The following is a 17826-nucleotide window of genomic DNA, read 5'->3' as shown; positions in this document are numbered from 1 at the left end:
TTCCTGGGAATTACAGTCTCTCAGGACCTGAAGTGGACGACCAACATCAACTCCGTCCTCAAAAAGGCCCAGCATGAGGATGTACTTCCTGCGGCTTCTGAGAAAGCACGGCCTGCCACAGGAGCTGCTGAGGCAGTTCTACACAGCGGTCATCGAATCAGTCCTGTGTTCTTCCATCACAGTCTGGTTTGGTGCTGCTACAAAAAAAGGACAAACTCCGACTGCAACGGACCATCAAAACTGCTGAAAAGATTGTCGGTACCCCCTTACTCACCCTTGAGGACTTGCACGCTGCCAGGACTAAGACAAGAGCATGCAAAATCCTGTTGGACCCTCCACATCCCAGTCACCGGCTCTTCCAGCCCCTTCACTCTAGGCGCCACCGATCAATGCAAACTAGAACTAGCAGACATTCCAACAGCTTCTTCCCTCTTGCAATCAACTTCTTAAACTCCTCACCTACAATTCCATTGCAACATGCTGCCAATTTTTTTTGTCTTGAGTTTGTTGTCACTTTTCTGTCGGGCCAATTATACATTATTCGTGCACTCACTGTAGTAGTCTCGCCACGCTGCACTATTTGCATATCTGCTGTTGACCAATACTGGCCACTCATGCCAGAGTAGCATCTGCACGACTTGCACACCGACTGAGGAGTATCTGCAACATTTGCACAATCAACATTGTCCCAGATTATCGCGCTACTAGTCACTTTAAGTGGTGAGACTTGCCCCATCCTTGCTTGTGAACAACTGAACCTTTCCGGGATGCTCCTTTTATACCCAATCATGACACTCACCTGTTTCCAATTAACAAATGTAATTGTGGTTTGTCCAAAGTCCTGACCTCAACCCCATTGAGATGCTGTGGCATGACCTCAACACAGCTATTCATAATAGACATCCCAGAAATCTTACTGAACTGCAACAGTTATGTAAAGAGGAATGAGCTTCAGGTAACATTTGTTTGAGGTTATTGCTGCCAAAGGATGAAGGCTTTCTTTTCCTTCCCTATTCAGTCTATCTTTACGTTATGATCTGTAAAAATATAACATTTAATTATTTGCGGTATTAGATTAACCAGACAGTTTTTTCCTGTGATTTACATGATGATCAGATTACATTTGATGACCAATTTATTCAGTAATTCAAGAAATTCCAAACTCCAAATCCAGCCATCCATCCATCCATTTTCTGTTCCGCTTATCCTCACTAAGGTCGCGGGCATGTTGGAGCCTATCCCAGCTATCTTCGGGCAAGCTGCAGTGTACACCCTGAAATGGTCGTCAGCCAATTGAAGGGCACAAACTCCAAATAAATCAATAAAGTTTCATTTGTATTGCAGGTGGCAGTAGTATACATTACAGGCAGAGCTAGGTGCACAACTGACAAAAATTGTCTTCGTAACTGAAGAATAGTTATGAGAATTACATATTTCATATTTACCTCTCACACAAACACAACTAAATCGCTTTCACACACACTTCTGAAATATTTTTGTCAGTATATTATGAGAGCGTAGATCATTTTACAAGCATGAAGCATGACTCGACTGCGAACAGTGGTGGTCCTAGCTTGAATGGTGCCCTGTGCTAGAACCCCCCCTTTTCCCCACCACCAACACGCTGCCCTTTTTTCAAAAGTGTCAAGCTCATTGCAATGGTGCTGCCGCTGATCATTGACATAATCTTCAGTTTATCCAAAAGTGCCTTCGACTTTGCCTTGTACGACTCAACGCCGGCCGAAATAATACGTATGCGACCATGGGAGTCCCAGTCACTTTCATTAACAATGAACTGCCTTTAGTTCCTCCCCCAAATACAGAGATTTTCAAACAACAAAGATAATTTATCACTTCAATGTTTATTTGCAAAATCCTTGAACAACCCTTGGTCTCCACAAGAGGGCACACATTCCAAATGCAAACGCCAATGATTTACATTTCATGATGGCAATAGAAAATATCATATATCTTTTTTTTTTTTATTTTTTAACCACGTTCCACTGTGCTGCCTGAATATAATTAATATAATTACATATAGCAGAGTGGTTCATTCACCTGACTTGACCTGTGTAGACTCACTGGGCTCAGTTCCAACTGAAATGGTTGCCCTGTGGTAGACTGACAACCAGAAAATACATGATTACACCTCATAAAACCAGTTTAATTTTGACATTGTCAATACACTGCTACTTGTCTTTTTTTTATACCGTTTTTTAAAAATTGTGGTCTTTTTGGCGGACTGGAACAGCTGAATTGCATTTCCATTCATTTATTCATTCATTCCTTCATTTTCAGTACCGCTTATCCTCACGAGAGTCGCAGACGTGCTGGACCCTATCCTGGACGAGATGCGGGGTACACACTGAGCTAGTCGCCAGCCAATCGCAGGGCACACATAAAAACAAGCAACACTTGCACTCACATTCACACCTAGGTGCAATTTAGAGTCTTCAAATAACCTACCATGCATGTTTTTAGGATGTGGGAGGAAACCGGAGTCGCCGGAGAAAACCCCACGCTGGCACGTGGAGAACACAAAAACTCCACACAGACGAGGCCTGATTTGAACCCTGGTCCTCAGAACGGTGAGGCAGATGTGCTAACCAGTCGCTCACCGTGCCGCTCCATTTATTTTAAGAGGGAAATATGTTTTGAGAGTGATTTGAGGTAAGAGCATGGTCACAGAATGAATTAAACTTGTATCACAAGACACCACTGGATTATGATTCACAGTTGACTGGGCTTCATACAAAATATATTTGTCCCAGCACAGTACTAATGGACATTTCAAGAACTATGGAGAACTTAAATGCTTCACTGTGCTTTTTTGGCAAATGGTTTTTGATGAGTGAAGTTCTGCAGGCTTGACAATAATTATGTTGAGGTTTTTTTCTGTAGTTATATCGTACATCCAAATATATCTTATTCGATACCATGTCAACAAGAAAGATGGATTATAAAGTCTTGCGAGCAACTGTTCCATGCCAATGTCTGTTACTTATACAGTGGAACATATAACAGATACAGTAAATGTGCACACCGAACATTTATTTTGTAGTGCAGGCATTCCAATGAGATCATTAGAACTGTGTTGCCACCCTGCCACCCCATGGGAATATCCCAGCTCACACACACATTCATGATAATAATAAATAACAAAAGACAAACAAAAGGGTTAGTATAATCGACTTCATTTTGATGAAGATGGCAATTTAAATAATTTAATCTACTTCTTTCATTACCTTTTAAAAAGCACTTCAACAACAGCAACACACTACAGTATGTTATTGAGTGAATTGAAATAAATAATACAATGTTTAACTCATATTTACCTCCTAAATGTACATTTTAAATTATTAGAATTTTAACAGCATGCTTTAATCTTTATCTAAATTGCATTTTAACCGTGTAACATGCAATGTCAATACATTAAATCATGAGCGTTGACAATTCTGTGCTGCAAAAAGTAATCCTAGACTTCTATTATGGCCTGTGTAGTCAGCATATATGAAAGTCACTGTTTTTAAAAGGAAAGTTGCCTTAGTTGCTGTTGTGCAACATTTAATTCTGATTCCACTCAAATGTAAGTTAAAGTGTCACATAAATAGTGAAATGTCACAATTGCATAACTATGTCTTCATAAGTGCAAAATGACCAACTGTACAGACATCGACTGACATTTCAAAACCTGACTGAAAAATGAGGACATATGAGTACTCATGATATGACCCATACATAGCTCTGTCATTCAACAGTCTTGTATTTCAATGAACGCATCTCACGGAGCAAACGAATAGCAGCATCAATATTGCCAATACGAGCTGAACACGTAAGGTTTGGTGAATTGCAACAATGACAAAACAACCCTTTGATTGTCTATAAACGGGAATTTGTGTCTTCAAAGAATGATGGTGGGTGTGTATCACAGACAAAACCATCCTCCACGTCCTCCATGCTTTGGTGTACCTACAATATCATGTCATCTCATCAAGAGGATAGAATGATTTCAAACTGCACAAAGTAAATACTCTCCAATACACACATGATTAGGTGAGTGTGACTTCTGTGTTGCATGCTTAATCCTTAGCTCCAAAGGAACCATCTTTGCAAACAAGGGGAGTTGAGGTCCGGTCTTTGTGTGTGTGCGTGTGTGTGTGTCAGTGACGTGCGGTCAGGGTAGGCAAGTGAGGCAGAGCCTCACTGCCCCCTGGTGGTCTTTCCTTTCCACTGCATGGGAATAGTAAAAAAGAACCTTATGATTACATTCAATTGTTTCATTTTAGTTTCATGGTCCGTGCTTTACATTGATTTTCTTTTTCAATTCAATAATTTCAATGATTTCATCATTAAAATAGCTGGTTTCATATTTCCTGTTCAAATGCATAGGACGCACAGCTACGAGCCACGTTGAGTCATCACTCCCATGCTTCAAGAGACCACGCACACATCCATTCAGGCAGGCAGTGATTGGTCGATCGCTTCACACAAGAGACATTGGTGTTTCCTCATTGTATCGCCAAGAATATACATTTTATCACACATGTACTGCACTTGCTGATGTTTAACAGACTGTCTAATATATTTAATGAAAGTGTGTGACATTTAGCCTTTCTTATCGACCAGAAAAGCCACTAAAAGTGCACAGTGGAGTCTGGTACGTACGGTGCCACAACCAGCATGTGCCAGTGTTGAATTGAGCTTCGTAGCGCTCCAGACGTCACGTGACTGTAGTCAGTGCCTCACCAATCGTGAACCTCACCGCACGTCACTGGTGTGTGTGTGTGTGTGTGTGTTGTTCTTAGCTCATTGACCAGAGCATGTGTCAGTCACTGCGTTTCAGCCAAAAGCATCAACGACTCAGTTGGATCCCAACAAATCACATACTACATTTTCTTTAGGACTGGTGGTGTGGTTATTTAGTTGTCTGCTTTCACATTCAATAGGTGCATAGTGCTCCGTGTGGGAATCCTTTCATGACTGGACCAGGGCAGAGTTGAGGGCCCAGTGACGACTTCAATGCTTCCTTTTTTGTCTGAGGCATGCTTATTGATCATCTTCCTTTCGACTATATCAGTCCTCCCTGCTGAATAGAGTCCAGCATTCCAGTCATGAGTTGTATGTCCATTGGTGTGTTCTTGCTTTCATCCTTTTGTGGCATCAGCAGAAAGGTTTTCGAGGAGAGTTCTGTAAATGTCTGAGCGTAGAAACCGTGGGTACGAGTCTCTTTCCATCAACCCATAAACGATTTTCTGAGCGTCATCAAAACAGTATATGGTGGGACTCTTGATGCTTCTTTTGATCTGCTCTCGAGTGTGATAATCAATGTTGATCTGGAACGAGGCAGATGACAGGCTATAAGGGGACATTAGAAGTTGTATGACCATATGTACTGGAGTGAGTGAGTGAGGCAGTCTGTCTGTCTGTCTATGTATCCCAGTTAACAAACATACGTTGCACTGACGTCAGTGTTTGGAAGGCACGTCGGCCAACCGTTGCTATGCGTCTGACAAGCATCGACCAAAAAGCATGTATTTCCCAGCTTCATGAAATGTCCCACCAAGGTCTGTTTTGCGTCGGCTTGGCTGGCCAATCCCATGTTGTGTGGACGTGAATTTACCGATCTTAGAGCGCAACGCCTGCACAAATTGTTCACAGCTAAATTAATTACAGCACCAGCACGGCGTTCGCCACGAGCATTTTTTAGGTAAATTATCATTTCAGTTAAATTGGCAGAAAATTACAATGTTGTCACATGTAGATAAATTACGTTACTTTAGGAACAAACTGAGTTTGCCAAGCTGCCTGCTTTACACACATATTAAAGGTAACTCAACCATGAGTTTATGATTTTCACGGACAATACTACAGAATATGAATCGGTGTCTATCTGATTTACCAGCCAGCAATGTTTTGTGATAATCTTTTAGTTATGCAAATGGTTCGCCTTTTATTTCCACTGTTATTTTCACACATCTTTCTGTTTTAACCTGAGCGGGTTATATAATACCACGGCACATGTGGTAAATTCAACTCGGTCTAATAGATTATACAGGTATCACTCAAAACAAATTCATGGGTCTAGACCAAACAATATGTGCCCGCCATGAGTTTGACAATTGGTTTGAATGATGAAATTTATACGATGATGTGATACTGAAGTGATGTGGTCACTATTTTTTTTCTAGGTACTGATTTTGGTGTTGCTTATTGATGTTCATGAATTATTATTCATTGTATTTTGCTCTTGTTCTTGCTGGAGATCTGCAAATACTTTCTTAACCTGAATTGTGTGAGTTTATATAGTAGTAGGATTTCCAATGCACCTTGGGCAAGTTAGCTAATCAGCACTGAGCTAATCAATGGACTGAATGGAGCAGAACAACGCTGGCTGGCGCTTCAGCTTGAATTGTTCAGGTGTCGTGTGGTGGTAATTTTTGATAAAATTCCAACGTCTCTACGACATACAGTATTGCCAATTAGCAATCGCTATCGCTTCAACATCAGGGCAATGGAACCTTTGATGATGGGCCGACGTCGGTGCGACATATGTTTGCTGACTGGGATGTATATATGTATGTACAAACCCCAATTCCAATTAAATTGGGACCTTGTAAAACATAAATAAAAACAGAATACAATGATTTGCAAATCCTTTTCAACCTATATTCAATTGAATACACTACAAAGACAATATATTTAATTTGAACTGATGGATGTTCATAGTTTTTTTGAAAATGTTCTCTCATTTTGAATTTGCAACACATTCCAAAAAATCTGGGATAGGGGGCAAAACAAATCTGGACAAGATGTGGAATGCTCAAAAAACACCTGTTTGCAACAGTCCGTGGGTGAACAGGTTAGCTGGAAACAGATGTTTGTCAGGATGGGGCAATGTTCACCACTTTGTGAACAACTGCATGAGCAAATAGTCCATCATTAAAAGATTCAGACAATCTGGAGAAATATCTGCATGTAAGCAGCAAGGCCGAAAACCAACAGTGAATGGTCGTGACCTTCGATCCCTCAAGCAGCACTGCATTAAAAATCATTTTATAAAGGCTATTGCCACGTGGGTTTAGGAACACTTCAGAAAACAATTGTAATTTAACACAGTTTGTCCCTACATCTACAAATACAAGTTAAAACTATACCATGCAAAGCAAAAGCCATTTATCAAAAACTTCTTTGGGTCTGAGTTCATCTGAGAAGGACTAACGCAAAGTGAAAACGTGTGCTGTGGTCTGATGAGTCCATGTTTCAAACTGTTTTTGGAAATCATGGATGTTGTGTCCTCCGGACCAAAGAGCTAAAGGACAATCTGGCTTGTTATGTTAGTGCCCATGGCAATGGGTAACTTGCACATCTGTGAAGGTAACATTAATGTTGAAAGGTTCATACAGGTTTTGGAACAACATATGCTGCCATCCAAGCAACATCTTTTGCAGAGACGGGCCTGCGTATTTCAGTAAGACAATGCAAAGCCACATTCTGGATGTGTTACAACAGTGTGGCTTCATAGTAAAAGAGAATGAATACTAGACTGGCCTGCTAGCAGTCCAGACCTATTCTCCTATTAAAATGTGTGGAGCCTTTTGAAGTGCAAAATACAACAGCAGAGATCCCGGGTTCAGTTCCCACTCAGTGATGGTGTGAATGTGAGTGTGAAGGGTTGTCTGCATATATACGTTCCCTGCGACTGACTGGTGAGCAATTTGGGTGTAGTCTGCCTTTCGCCTGAAATCAGCTAATATAGGCTCCAGTGCCCCGCGACCCTGAACAGGATAAGCGGTATTGAGAATGGATGGAGATGCCGGACTGTTGAGCAACTGAAGTTGTACATCTAGCAAGAATGAGAAAGAATTGCACCTACAAAGCTTCAGCAATTAACGTCCTCAATTCCCAAACGCTTATTGAGTGTTGTTAAAAGGAAAGCCGATTTTATAACACAGTGGTAAACAATGCTCCTGTCCCAGCTTTTTTGGAACGTGTTGCAGGCATCAAATTCAAAATGTGTGAATATTTGCAAAATAAAACAAAATGTTTAAACTTTGAACATTAAATATCTTGTCTTTGTAGTGTATTCAATTGAATATAGGTTGAAAAGAATTTGCAACTCATTGTATTCTGTTTGTATTTACATTTACACGGTATTCCAAATTAATTGGAATTGGGTTTTGTACAAGATGTGTCAGAAAGGTTCCAGGACTGCTGTCACAAAAGGTACATTTCAAATCCTAAATCAAAAATATTGGCACCACTGGGGTGCCAAGAGTTTTAGCCATGTATAAAAGACACATTCACTTTTTTTCCCCCTGACTGTCTGACCTGAAATCAGACTGTACCCTTCCTATTTTAGGTTAATAAGGATTGTCAAAATAATTTCCATTTGCTAAATGCCAGAGGAATGAGAGTAAGAAGTTAGAATATATAGATGAAATAGAAAATCAATTCATAGCTAAAAGCACCAGGGGTGCCATTATTTTTTAGTGTGTACAAGTTTTCCCATTCGAATTCCTCTGGAGTCTAGCATACTTTCCCAGCCTTCACTGCCACACATTCATGCACTGGTCGGTCATCACGGCCATCTAGATGTCGTCCACGTCTTCATAACGGGTCCCCTTGATGACCTCCTTGAGCTTGGGAAAGATACAAAAAAAATCACACGGAGCCAGGTCGGGTGAGTAGGGAGGTTGCTCCCGCACAGCGATGTTCTTCTCAGCCAGGGCATTATGAGCAGGCACGTTGTCATGGTGCAGCAGTTGTCCTGCCGCAACTGTCAGTTCTTCTCACACAGCGAACGCAGCCAACGCAATAGGTTCTCTTTGTAGACTGTGCTTTTTGATCATCTGGCCCACAGTGAATGGGAAAACTCTTAATTTGGGTTTGAAATATATTGTTTGTGATGCCAGTCCTGGAACCTTTCTGGCACACCTTGTATGTATGTCCCGTATGTGTATATGTCCAGTGTGTATGTATATCAACATTCGATCCCAGAGAAAAATCAATATTAATGTACTTAAACCAACAGATAAAAATTTTTTGTATGGTAGTTACGGTTGTTCTTCAATGAAATTACCTCTTTAGGAGATTCAGCTTTGATAAATTGTTCATAAATTTTCTTGGCTTTTGACGCCATTCGGAACGAAGACTTGATCTTCTTGTAGTCCTCACAGGTGAGCCAAAACTCAATATTCTCATCGCTGTATTCAGATTTCAGAAAGTTGCGAAAAGCAGCTAATCCGTCTGAGGTGGGCACAAAAAACACAACAGACCTAAATGACAGGTCCCATCATGTTGCTTGTATAAATCTTTGTGAAAGTTTCTCAATTTTCTCAACTTACATTTAGAATCCAGAAGCCTTTCCAAAGACTGTGACCATTGTTGGGTATCTTCTAAAGTTAGCCTGCTGAGAGAGAACACAAATTTTAATACACAACCAGAATAAAAAATGTTGGTAGTGTGGATGACAAAACAACATCAGATGACAACAGCTAGGACACATTTGTGCTCTCATCGAGAAACAGAGCCGATGACATGTTGGTGATGGGAAATGTTGGTAAGCATACGGTGCCAAAGCAAACATGGTCTGTAGTCCATTTGAATCCTTTCATACTGCCATAGATGGAAATGAAAGCAGCAGGGGAGCTATTTTAAAACTGAAATCTATGCAAAACACTCAATAAGTCTCCTTACCTCTCAGAACTTGATGAGTGTGAGAACATGCACTGGAGCCGGCACATAAAGTTCTTTCCGCTGTGCGAGATAAAAGAAAAACATGAATATATCCCTGGATTTATTGTAGTAAAATTAATTTCAAGTGAATCTGTCCAAGAATGTGGGGCATGTTATTACAAGCATGCAGCATCGTAAAGAATGGAAAACATGATTAACTTGATTTATTTTAAGTAGCAAGATATCCTTGATATGCCAGTGCATGTATTCATGCTGACACTAAAATGCCAGACTTGGAAAAGTAAATCACATCAAATGTCAACTAACAAGTATTAATTGCACGGAATACCTGTCAAAAATAGCGGTCTCACTCACATGTTCTTGTTTCGCTTCCTGTCATCTCTGTCCATAATGAAGTGCTGTGAGGGTGGGTCGATAATTAAGCTTGGCATTGTTTTGTTAGGTCCACACTCTCAGGCTCTTGGTCCTGGTCATGCTGCAGCTGAGAAACACTTTGGAGGCTTCCCTGGGCTTGTTGCTTTTTATACTAAGGTCTCCTGCTGCTATAGGCAGGGGCTGCTGGGATACATCAGCAGCTCAGCCCAGACTGAAGAGGAAGCACCCCTTCCTCCTCCTCCTGTTTATCCTCTCCTCCTACCTCACTGCTGGAAACAACACAAACTGACACTGTACTGTGCTACTTCCTCCTCTCGATGTTTTACTCCCTTGGACAGTATGTGTTCTTTTTCCTTTCTTTATCTTTTTTTAAAAAATCTTCCGTCCTGCCGCTTCTTCTCCGACAAGCCAAGTAGGCAGCATTCAGTGGGTGAACGCATGCTGTTGTTGACATTATTTTTTTCACTCAGAAGAGAAGATGCAAATGACAGTAACGGTGACTGTGATAAGCAAATCGTGACCTTCGCATGCTGCATCTGGGTTTTGGTATTGTGGCTTGTCGAAGGGATATAGCGCCTCTCTTTGGCCTTCATTTCCCCCAAAGGGTTTTTACCATTGTTAGAAAGGTAATTATAAATTCCCCATGAAATTAAAATTCATAAAAGTAAGTATTGTAGTGTGAACAAAATAAAATTTGATTGAGCCTAAGCCAACACCGAAGACAGCGTATCGCATCATGGCTACGGACTACTTAATCATTAAAAATGAAACTGCAATGTAAACCCTTGTATGGGGAGTAGAACACTGTTATATTTCATTTGTTGGTGTTTGGATTGTCATAAGAATAGAAAGACTTGTGTTTGTGTAAAACTAATCAATTGCCATTTTGGACTGGGCAAGACAAGGAAAAGTAGAACTGGCCAACAGCTCACTGCAAGGAATTTGAATCAAAAGAATGTTCGCCCAGAATTTCAACACATTTATTTGTCCAACTCTTTTTTGTTTTTTTCCTTCACTTGTATGACCAAAAACGATATTATATTCTACTTAAGCCATTCATTATTTTAGTATTTCAAAGGTATATTATGGCAAATGTTAGACACCCCAAAAATAGATTTATTCTAATAACATTATTTCTTATGGCGAAAATCCCACAGGCCTGTCCGCGCACAGATGAAATGTATTGTATTTGTGCGCAAACCCACACTTGGCTGATAATGTCATTCCATCAACTGTGAGGTCCTCAAATCTGGGAAATTCACAACTCACCTTAAAAATAGACATGTTTTCGTTCTAAATGATAGTAAAAAGAGAGCAGCAGTGAGTAAAAAAATATTATCATTATGAGTCAAAATGCACTCTTACCCTCTAAATTTTTCAGGCTTTCCAGATAAACTCTACACACAACTGCAATTACTTCTGATGTGTTTTACAACTCGCTTTATGGTGATGGTTGTGACAAACAAAGTCTTCAGATTTGGTATTGTATAATATATAGGCATGTGATTGCCTGGCGACCAGTTCAGGGTGCACGGAACCAATTCGTTCCTCTCGCCCGAAGACAGCTGGGATAGGCTCCTAGCACGCCCGCTACCCTTGTGAGGATAAAGCGGTATGGAAAATGGATGGCTGGATGGATAATATATCGGCAAAAAGAGTCTTATAACAAACATATGAACTCAAAAATAAAACTTTCCACAGGACGTTGAAATCTGCAACTTGGACCATGTTGCAATTAGATGACAGTTACAGAGTCACTGTAGCAGGAAGAGTGGCAAACAATTTGTGTATTCGAGGAGAACTGTTGATGGAGGAAAAATGTTGCTGTAAAGTAGATTTATGACTGTATCAAACAGTAATTCAAGACCTACAGGGCTCTGGTAGTAGCTCAAATTGGGCGAGGAAGTGAAGACATGATCCTTCTTTCTAAGCAGTGCTGAGTTGCACATAACCAAGGAACCTACGAACTGGTCAAGTGCACGGCACCATTGCACTGTCCCCACATTCTGAAATCTTTCCCTTGTCTGCCTGACTGTATAATCCTGAATTAGCGCAAACCATGCAACAAAGAAGAAATATGATTTGTTTTTCCTGCGGTGGTTTAGTTTACAATATAAAACTAGCTAAAATGAAAATGGCAGTTTGATTTCTTCAAAACAAAATATATAATATTTTTCTTAAATCATGCGTTGTGTTCTTTACAATTCTCAAACTAAGAATGTGGGTTGAATTCAGACTTAATAAAGAGTAGCACCAGTGGAATGAATATACTGTAAGTATTTCACACAGGGAGATGTACACAGATTTGTGAGAGAAAAGAAAGAAACTGAAAGGAAAAGTCCCAACAGATGGAAAAACATGTGGAATCCATCCTTTGTTGAGTCCAGCCGATGTTGCCCCTGCGCCTAAATCTGGCCCGTGGCTCAGCCTCACTCATGTGGTTCTTCCTCTTTTGCCCAAACACGGTAATAAGAACTCAGGCGTTACAAACAGACAATCAACACTCCTAAGTGAAGGTTGTCCCTCACGTGCAGCGGCAATTTGTTTTTGTCTTTTTCATATAACGAGTCTTGTATTATTGTGTATAAAGTGAGGTTTTGGAAATGACACTTGAAAGCACCAAACTCATGCAGCTGTGATGAAGTTCCCCAATTTGGCCCATTTTGACCATGGCGGAAATCACTTCCTTTTTGATGCCATGGTAACTGCAAGACTGTGAGAACACAGACAGATTGTGTGTGAGGAATATTGAGCAATGTTATGTGGGAGACGTGAGACCTTTGCCATTTAGCAGGAACATTCTCGACACCTTTAGTGTACTCTAGACATTTGCCATCGACAAAACTGTTGTGCTCATTAAACGTTGTGTGTGTATGTATATATATATATATATATATATATATATATATATATATATATATAAAACCTTTCCAAAAAAGTTTAATATCATGTAAAAGTTAATTTATTTCCATAATTCCATTCAAAAAGTTAAACTTTCATAGATTTCAACAATTCTAAAATTTCAACAATTATTTTAAATATACAATTTATTTTTACATAATTACGGGCTGTTCGGTCCCTGTATGACCGGAGTCAGAGTTTGGTCCGCATATCCGGCAGTAAGTCGGACTCGTTTCCGCCAAGGCTGCCCTTTATCACCGATTCTGTTCATAACTTTTATGGACAGAATTTCTAGGCGCAGCCGAGGCGTACAAGGGGTCCGGTTTGGTGGCCTCAGTATTGCATCTCTGCTTTTTGCAGATGAAGTGGTTCTGTTGGCTTCATCAAGCCGTGACCTCCAACTCTCACTGGGGCAGTTCGCAGCGGAGTGTGAAGCGGCCGGGATGAGAATCAGCACCTCCAAATCTGAGACCATGGTCCTCAGTCAGAAAAGGGTGGCGTGCCCTCTCAAGGTCGGGGATGAGATCCTGCCCCAAGTGGAGGAGTTCAAGCATTTTGGGGTCTTGTTCACGAGTGAGGGAAGAATGGAACGGGACGTTGACAGGCGGATCGGTGCAGGGTCTGCAGTGATGCGGACTTTGTATCGATCAGTTGTGGTAAAGAAGGAGCTAAGCTGGAAGGCGAAGCTTTCGATTAACCGGTCGATCTACGTTCCTACCCTCACCTATGGTCACAAGCTGTGGGTCGTGACCGAAAGAACAAGATCCTGGATACAAGCGGCCGAAATGAGTTTCCTACGCAGGGTGTCCGGGCTCTCCCTTAGAAATAGGGTGAGAAGCTCGGTCATCCGGGAGGATCTCAGAGTAGAGCCGCTGCTCCTCCACATCGAGAGGAGCCAGATGAGGTGGCTGGGATTGATTCGGATGCCTCCCGGACGCCTCCCTGGTGAGGTGTTCCGGGCATGTCCCACCGGGAGGAGACCCCGGGGACGACCCAGGACACGCTGGAGAGACTCCATCCTTCGGGTGGCCTGGGAACGCCTCAGGATCCCGCCGGAAGAGCTGGAGGAAGTGGCTGGGGAGAGGAAAGTCTGGACGTCCCTGCTAAAGCTACTGCCCCCGCGACCCGACCTCGGATAAGCGGGAGAAAATGGATGGATGAATAATTTGGGCTTCCAGCTCATAAAACCCACAAAATTAGGAATTCTAACTACATTTGAATACTGTGAAGAAATCACCATTTACTTTTTCAAATTTTTGTAGAAAAAAAAGAAAGAAATTAGCGTCACATTACATCCATCAAAATATGGTACTTTCAAAACGATATGTTAATCTTCAATACTTGATTGGGAATCCCTTTGCTTTAATCACTGCTTCGATGCGCTGTGGCATTGAAGCAATCAACCTGTGGCATTGCCCGGGAGTTATGGAAGCCCAGATTTCATTGATGCTTGCTGTCAGTTCTTCTTTGTTTTGGGATCTGGTGCCCCTCATTTTCCTCTTGATAATACCCCATAGATTCTGAATGGGGTTTCGATCCGGCAAGTTGGCTGGCCAGTCAAGCACTGTGATGGCATGGGCATCAAACCAGGTTTTGGTGCTTCTGGCGGTATGGGCAGGGGCCAAGTCCTGCTGGAAGATGAAATCTGCATCTCCATACGGATCCTCAGCAGAAGGAATCATGAAGTCCATTCTGGTACACGGTTGCGGTGACCTTAGATTTAAGAAAGCAGAGTTTACCAACACCTGCACTGGACATTGCACCCCAAATCATGACTGACTGTTGATATTTCACACTGGATCTCAAGCAGCTTGGGTTCTGTTCTTCACCCGTCTTCCTCCAACCCCTTGTACCTTGATTCCCGAATGAAAGGTACACTTTACTTTCATCGAAAAAGAGGACCTTGGACCACTGGCCAACAGTCCAGTCCTTCTTCTCCTTGGCCCAGTTGAAACGCTTCCTACGTTGGCTCAGGCTCAGAAGTGGCTTGACCCGAAGAACCCGACAACTGTAGCCCATCTCCCGGATACGTTTGACTATGGTGGTTTTTGAAGCTGTGACTCCCGCCTCATTCCACTCTTTCTGGATTGCTGCTAGATTCCTGAATCTTCTCTGTTTGATAAGCCGCTGAAGCCCACGGTCATCTCTTTGGCTGGTGCATCTTCTCCTGCCACATTTTGTCCTTCCATTGATATGCTTGGACACAGCACTCTGTGAACAGTCAGCCTCCTTAGCTATGAAGTTTTGTAGCTTACCCATCTATGGAGGGTATCAATGATGGTCTTCAGGCCAGTTGTCAAGTCTGCAGTCTTCCCCATATTGAGACAACTGAACCAAACTGAATTTAATGACACCTGGGGAAACCTCTGCAGGTGCTTAGAGTTCGATCAGTGTTTGACACTCAGTTTAAAACATTTATGGGCTGCAAAATTTGGGCTCATTGTTTCACAGTATTCAAATTTTTTGAATTCCTTATGTTGAGGTTTTATGAGCTGGAAGCCCAAATTATGTAAAGATAAACAAATAAATCCTTGAAATTGTTTTAATTGTGGGCCCTGAATCTATAATCTAGGAAAGTTTAACTTTTTGAAAGGAATTATGGAAATAAATAAACCTTTCCACGATATTCTAGTTTTTTGGAAAGGGTCTATATATAGTATATTAGTATGTTGGTGCGCAGCTGTGTCCACATGCTTTTTTAAATTTATTTTTTTGGAGGTTAGAATATCATCAATCAGAGACATATGTGGACAGCGGTTATTACATTACATTTAGTAGGGTTTGCTTGGCAATTATATGGATATATTGATTTTGTTGATATCATCACAAGACTTTACTGTCACTATCTATCAGTGGGGGTGTTTCCCCTCTACACAATGCACAGTTAGTAAAGTGTTGGCTTATTCACCCGGCATCTAAAACCCAGTGATAACAACGACAATAATGAATTTCAATACATAAGTACAGTAAGTATAGCATATGCGATGAGCTAAGAGATGAGGTAAGGCAATCAAGAGTGTGAATCGTCTGTAATAACGTTTTTCAACGGCCAACAACTGGATTAGCACAGACTGGCTTTTGACTTTGTGAATATGATTCTGTTCTACTATTATGTATGCCTTGACTCTGGAGCCGTGTTTCAGTCAAAATCCACTTGATTAACACCTCTGGTAGGTGTCTGTGTTTTAATCGCAGTACGGTCCCTTCAGATTATACAGTATTCAGTATACAGTATACGTTTTAGTTTGTGTTATTGAGCTATGCTTGCTTTTTACATTATGTTGACTGATAGCAAGGGCTCTATTTTCATGAACGACGTAAAACCAGCATGGTGGGCGACGCAACTGTGCGCCAGAGGCAAGTTAGACCGGTGATCCACCGGCATTTGCGCCCCACTGCAAATGTGCCGTCTACAAAAATAGACCCCATAGTGTATTTTCATGGCAAGTTTGTCGTTGAGCGTATTCATTGCATGTCCGTCATGTTGTTGATGGAGCATATTGAGATGGATTTGTTTGACGTGTACCATTGCAGGAATTGCTACTGGGAAATGTCCAGTGTGAATTCATATATAGAGCTTCCATTTTTGTACTAAATGTGCTGTTCACTCACTTGACTCAAAATTGAAATTAAAATGATTGTTTATATATCTAACTTACAATAAACTACCTGCAGGTGTATTGGTTTCCTGTGCCTTTCCTGGAGAATAAATAAGTATGATGATGATGATTATGTATTTATAGATTTTAGTTCTAAATTCAGTGAGGTTCAGATAGCTTCTTGTTGTATGTCATACTAACATCCAGTATTGTTTCGGCAAAACTTATTGTGGCATGTATTTAAGCTTTAAACATTCCAACAAGATTAATTGACAGGCAAAATGTACATAATTTACAATAATTATAATAATATGTAATATGGAGTCTGCATTGTGTAGGATATTTGGTTATAAAATACACAACTTTTGTCACATCAAGCACTTGTATTTGTCTCCCATCAGAGTGTGATGAGATTATTCCCCTAACAAGGCAGCACATTCAGGCTGATCTGTTCCGCATCAGGTTGTCTGATGACTCCCGTGCTGTCGTTTAAGCCCCTGAGTTATTATTAGCTGGCTCAGTACTCCTTTTTAAGGCACAATTTTTATGAATAAGGCCATTTACAGAGCAGAGTGGTATCAAGGGTTACTGCGGGGTTACCTTTTTCCAGTTTGGTAAACCCTATTGCTGCTGTGCAGTGTAATCTCTGTCTAATTAGAGGATATGCAGTATCAGACGTGACTAAAAACAGAATATCCTTGCCGGGTGAGCTGTGGAAACTGTTCTCTTCTGACTAATGCCTATCAGCATGCATCCAGTTAGTCAGAAAGATAAAGATAAACCACTGCCTCAAAACTGTCATTATATCAAACATCGTAGTCATATATAGTGGATATAAAAAGTCTACACATGCCTGTCAGGTGTCAGGTTTTTGGGCCATATAAACTGTTTTTGGGCCATATAAACTGAGAACAATCCTTTCGAAACCTTTTCAACCACTAGTTTGACCAAAAACCTGTAGAACAAATTTAGAAAAAAATAAAATTGAGAGGGGAAGTAAAAACAACTGAGATAATGTGGTTGCGCAAGTGTGTACACCCGCTTAACTAAGGGGGTTTGGCTTTGTTCACAATTAACCAGTCGTATTCAAACTCATGTCAAATGCGATTCAGCACACATTTCCCAGAATTTAAAGGGAATCTGATTAACCCTTCCATCCATCCATTGTCTTCCGCTTATCCGAGGTCGGGTCGCGGGGCCAGCAGCTTCAGCAGGGAAGTGCAGACTTCCCTCTCCACAGCCACTTCCTCCAGCT

The 17826-nt window shown here is 41.2% G+C and overlaps 1 protein-coding gene across 1 annotated transcript; it reads right to left on the bottom strand.

Moving 5' to 3' along the window:
* Window positions 1-2675: 2675 nt before the first annotated feature.
* LOC133406088 (regulator of G-protein signaling 21-like) lies at window positions 2676-10286 on the bottom strand. Its single transcript, XM_061683362.1, has 5 exons — window positions 10051-10286; window positions 9697-9756; window positions 9345-9409; window positions 9080-9246; window positions 2676-5333 (listed from the first exon to the last, which is right to left on the bottom strand). Exons 1-5 carry the CDS (start codon window positions 10125-10127, stop codon window positions 5145-5147), a joined length of 558 nt encoding a protein of 185 aa, XP_061539346.1. The 5' UTR covers window positions 10128-10286; the 3' UTR covers window positions 2676-5144.
* Window positions 10287-17826: the final 7540 nt, after the last annotated feature.

The sequence above is a fragment of the Phycodurus eques genome, chromosome 8, assembly GCF_024500275.1.
Source record: "Phycodurus eques isolate BA_2022a chromosome 8, UOR_Pequ_1.1, whole genome shotgun sequence".
Taxonomy (NCBI): Eukaryota; Metazoa; Chordata; class Actinopteri; order Syngnathiformes; family Syngnathidae; genus Phycodurus; species Phycodurus eques.
Note: the sequence above shows the minus strand (reverse complement) of the source record. Positions and strands in the feature narration are given on the sequence as shown.

Coding starts and splice junctions, on each gene's coding strand:
- LOC133406088 (XM_061683362.1), bottom strand. CDS start 10,127: ATGCCAAGCTTAATTATCGACCCACCCTCACAGCACTTCATTATGGAC. Junction 9,757..10,050: donor AGGAAGCGAAACAAGAACAT/GTGAGTGAGACC, acceptor TATCTCGCACAG/CGGAAAGAACTTTATGTGCC. Junction 9,247..9,344: donor AAGGCTTCTGGATTCTAAAT/GTAAGTTGAGAA, acceptor TGCCCACCTCAG/ACGGATTAGCTGCTTTTCGC.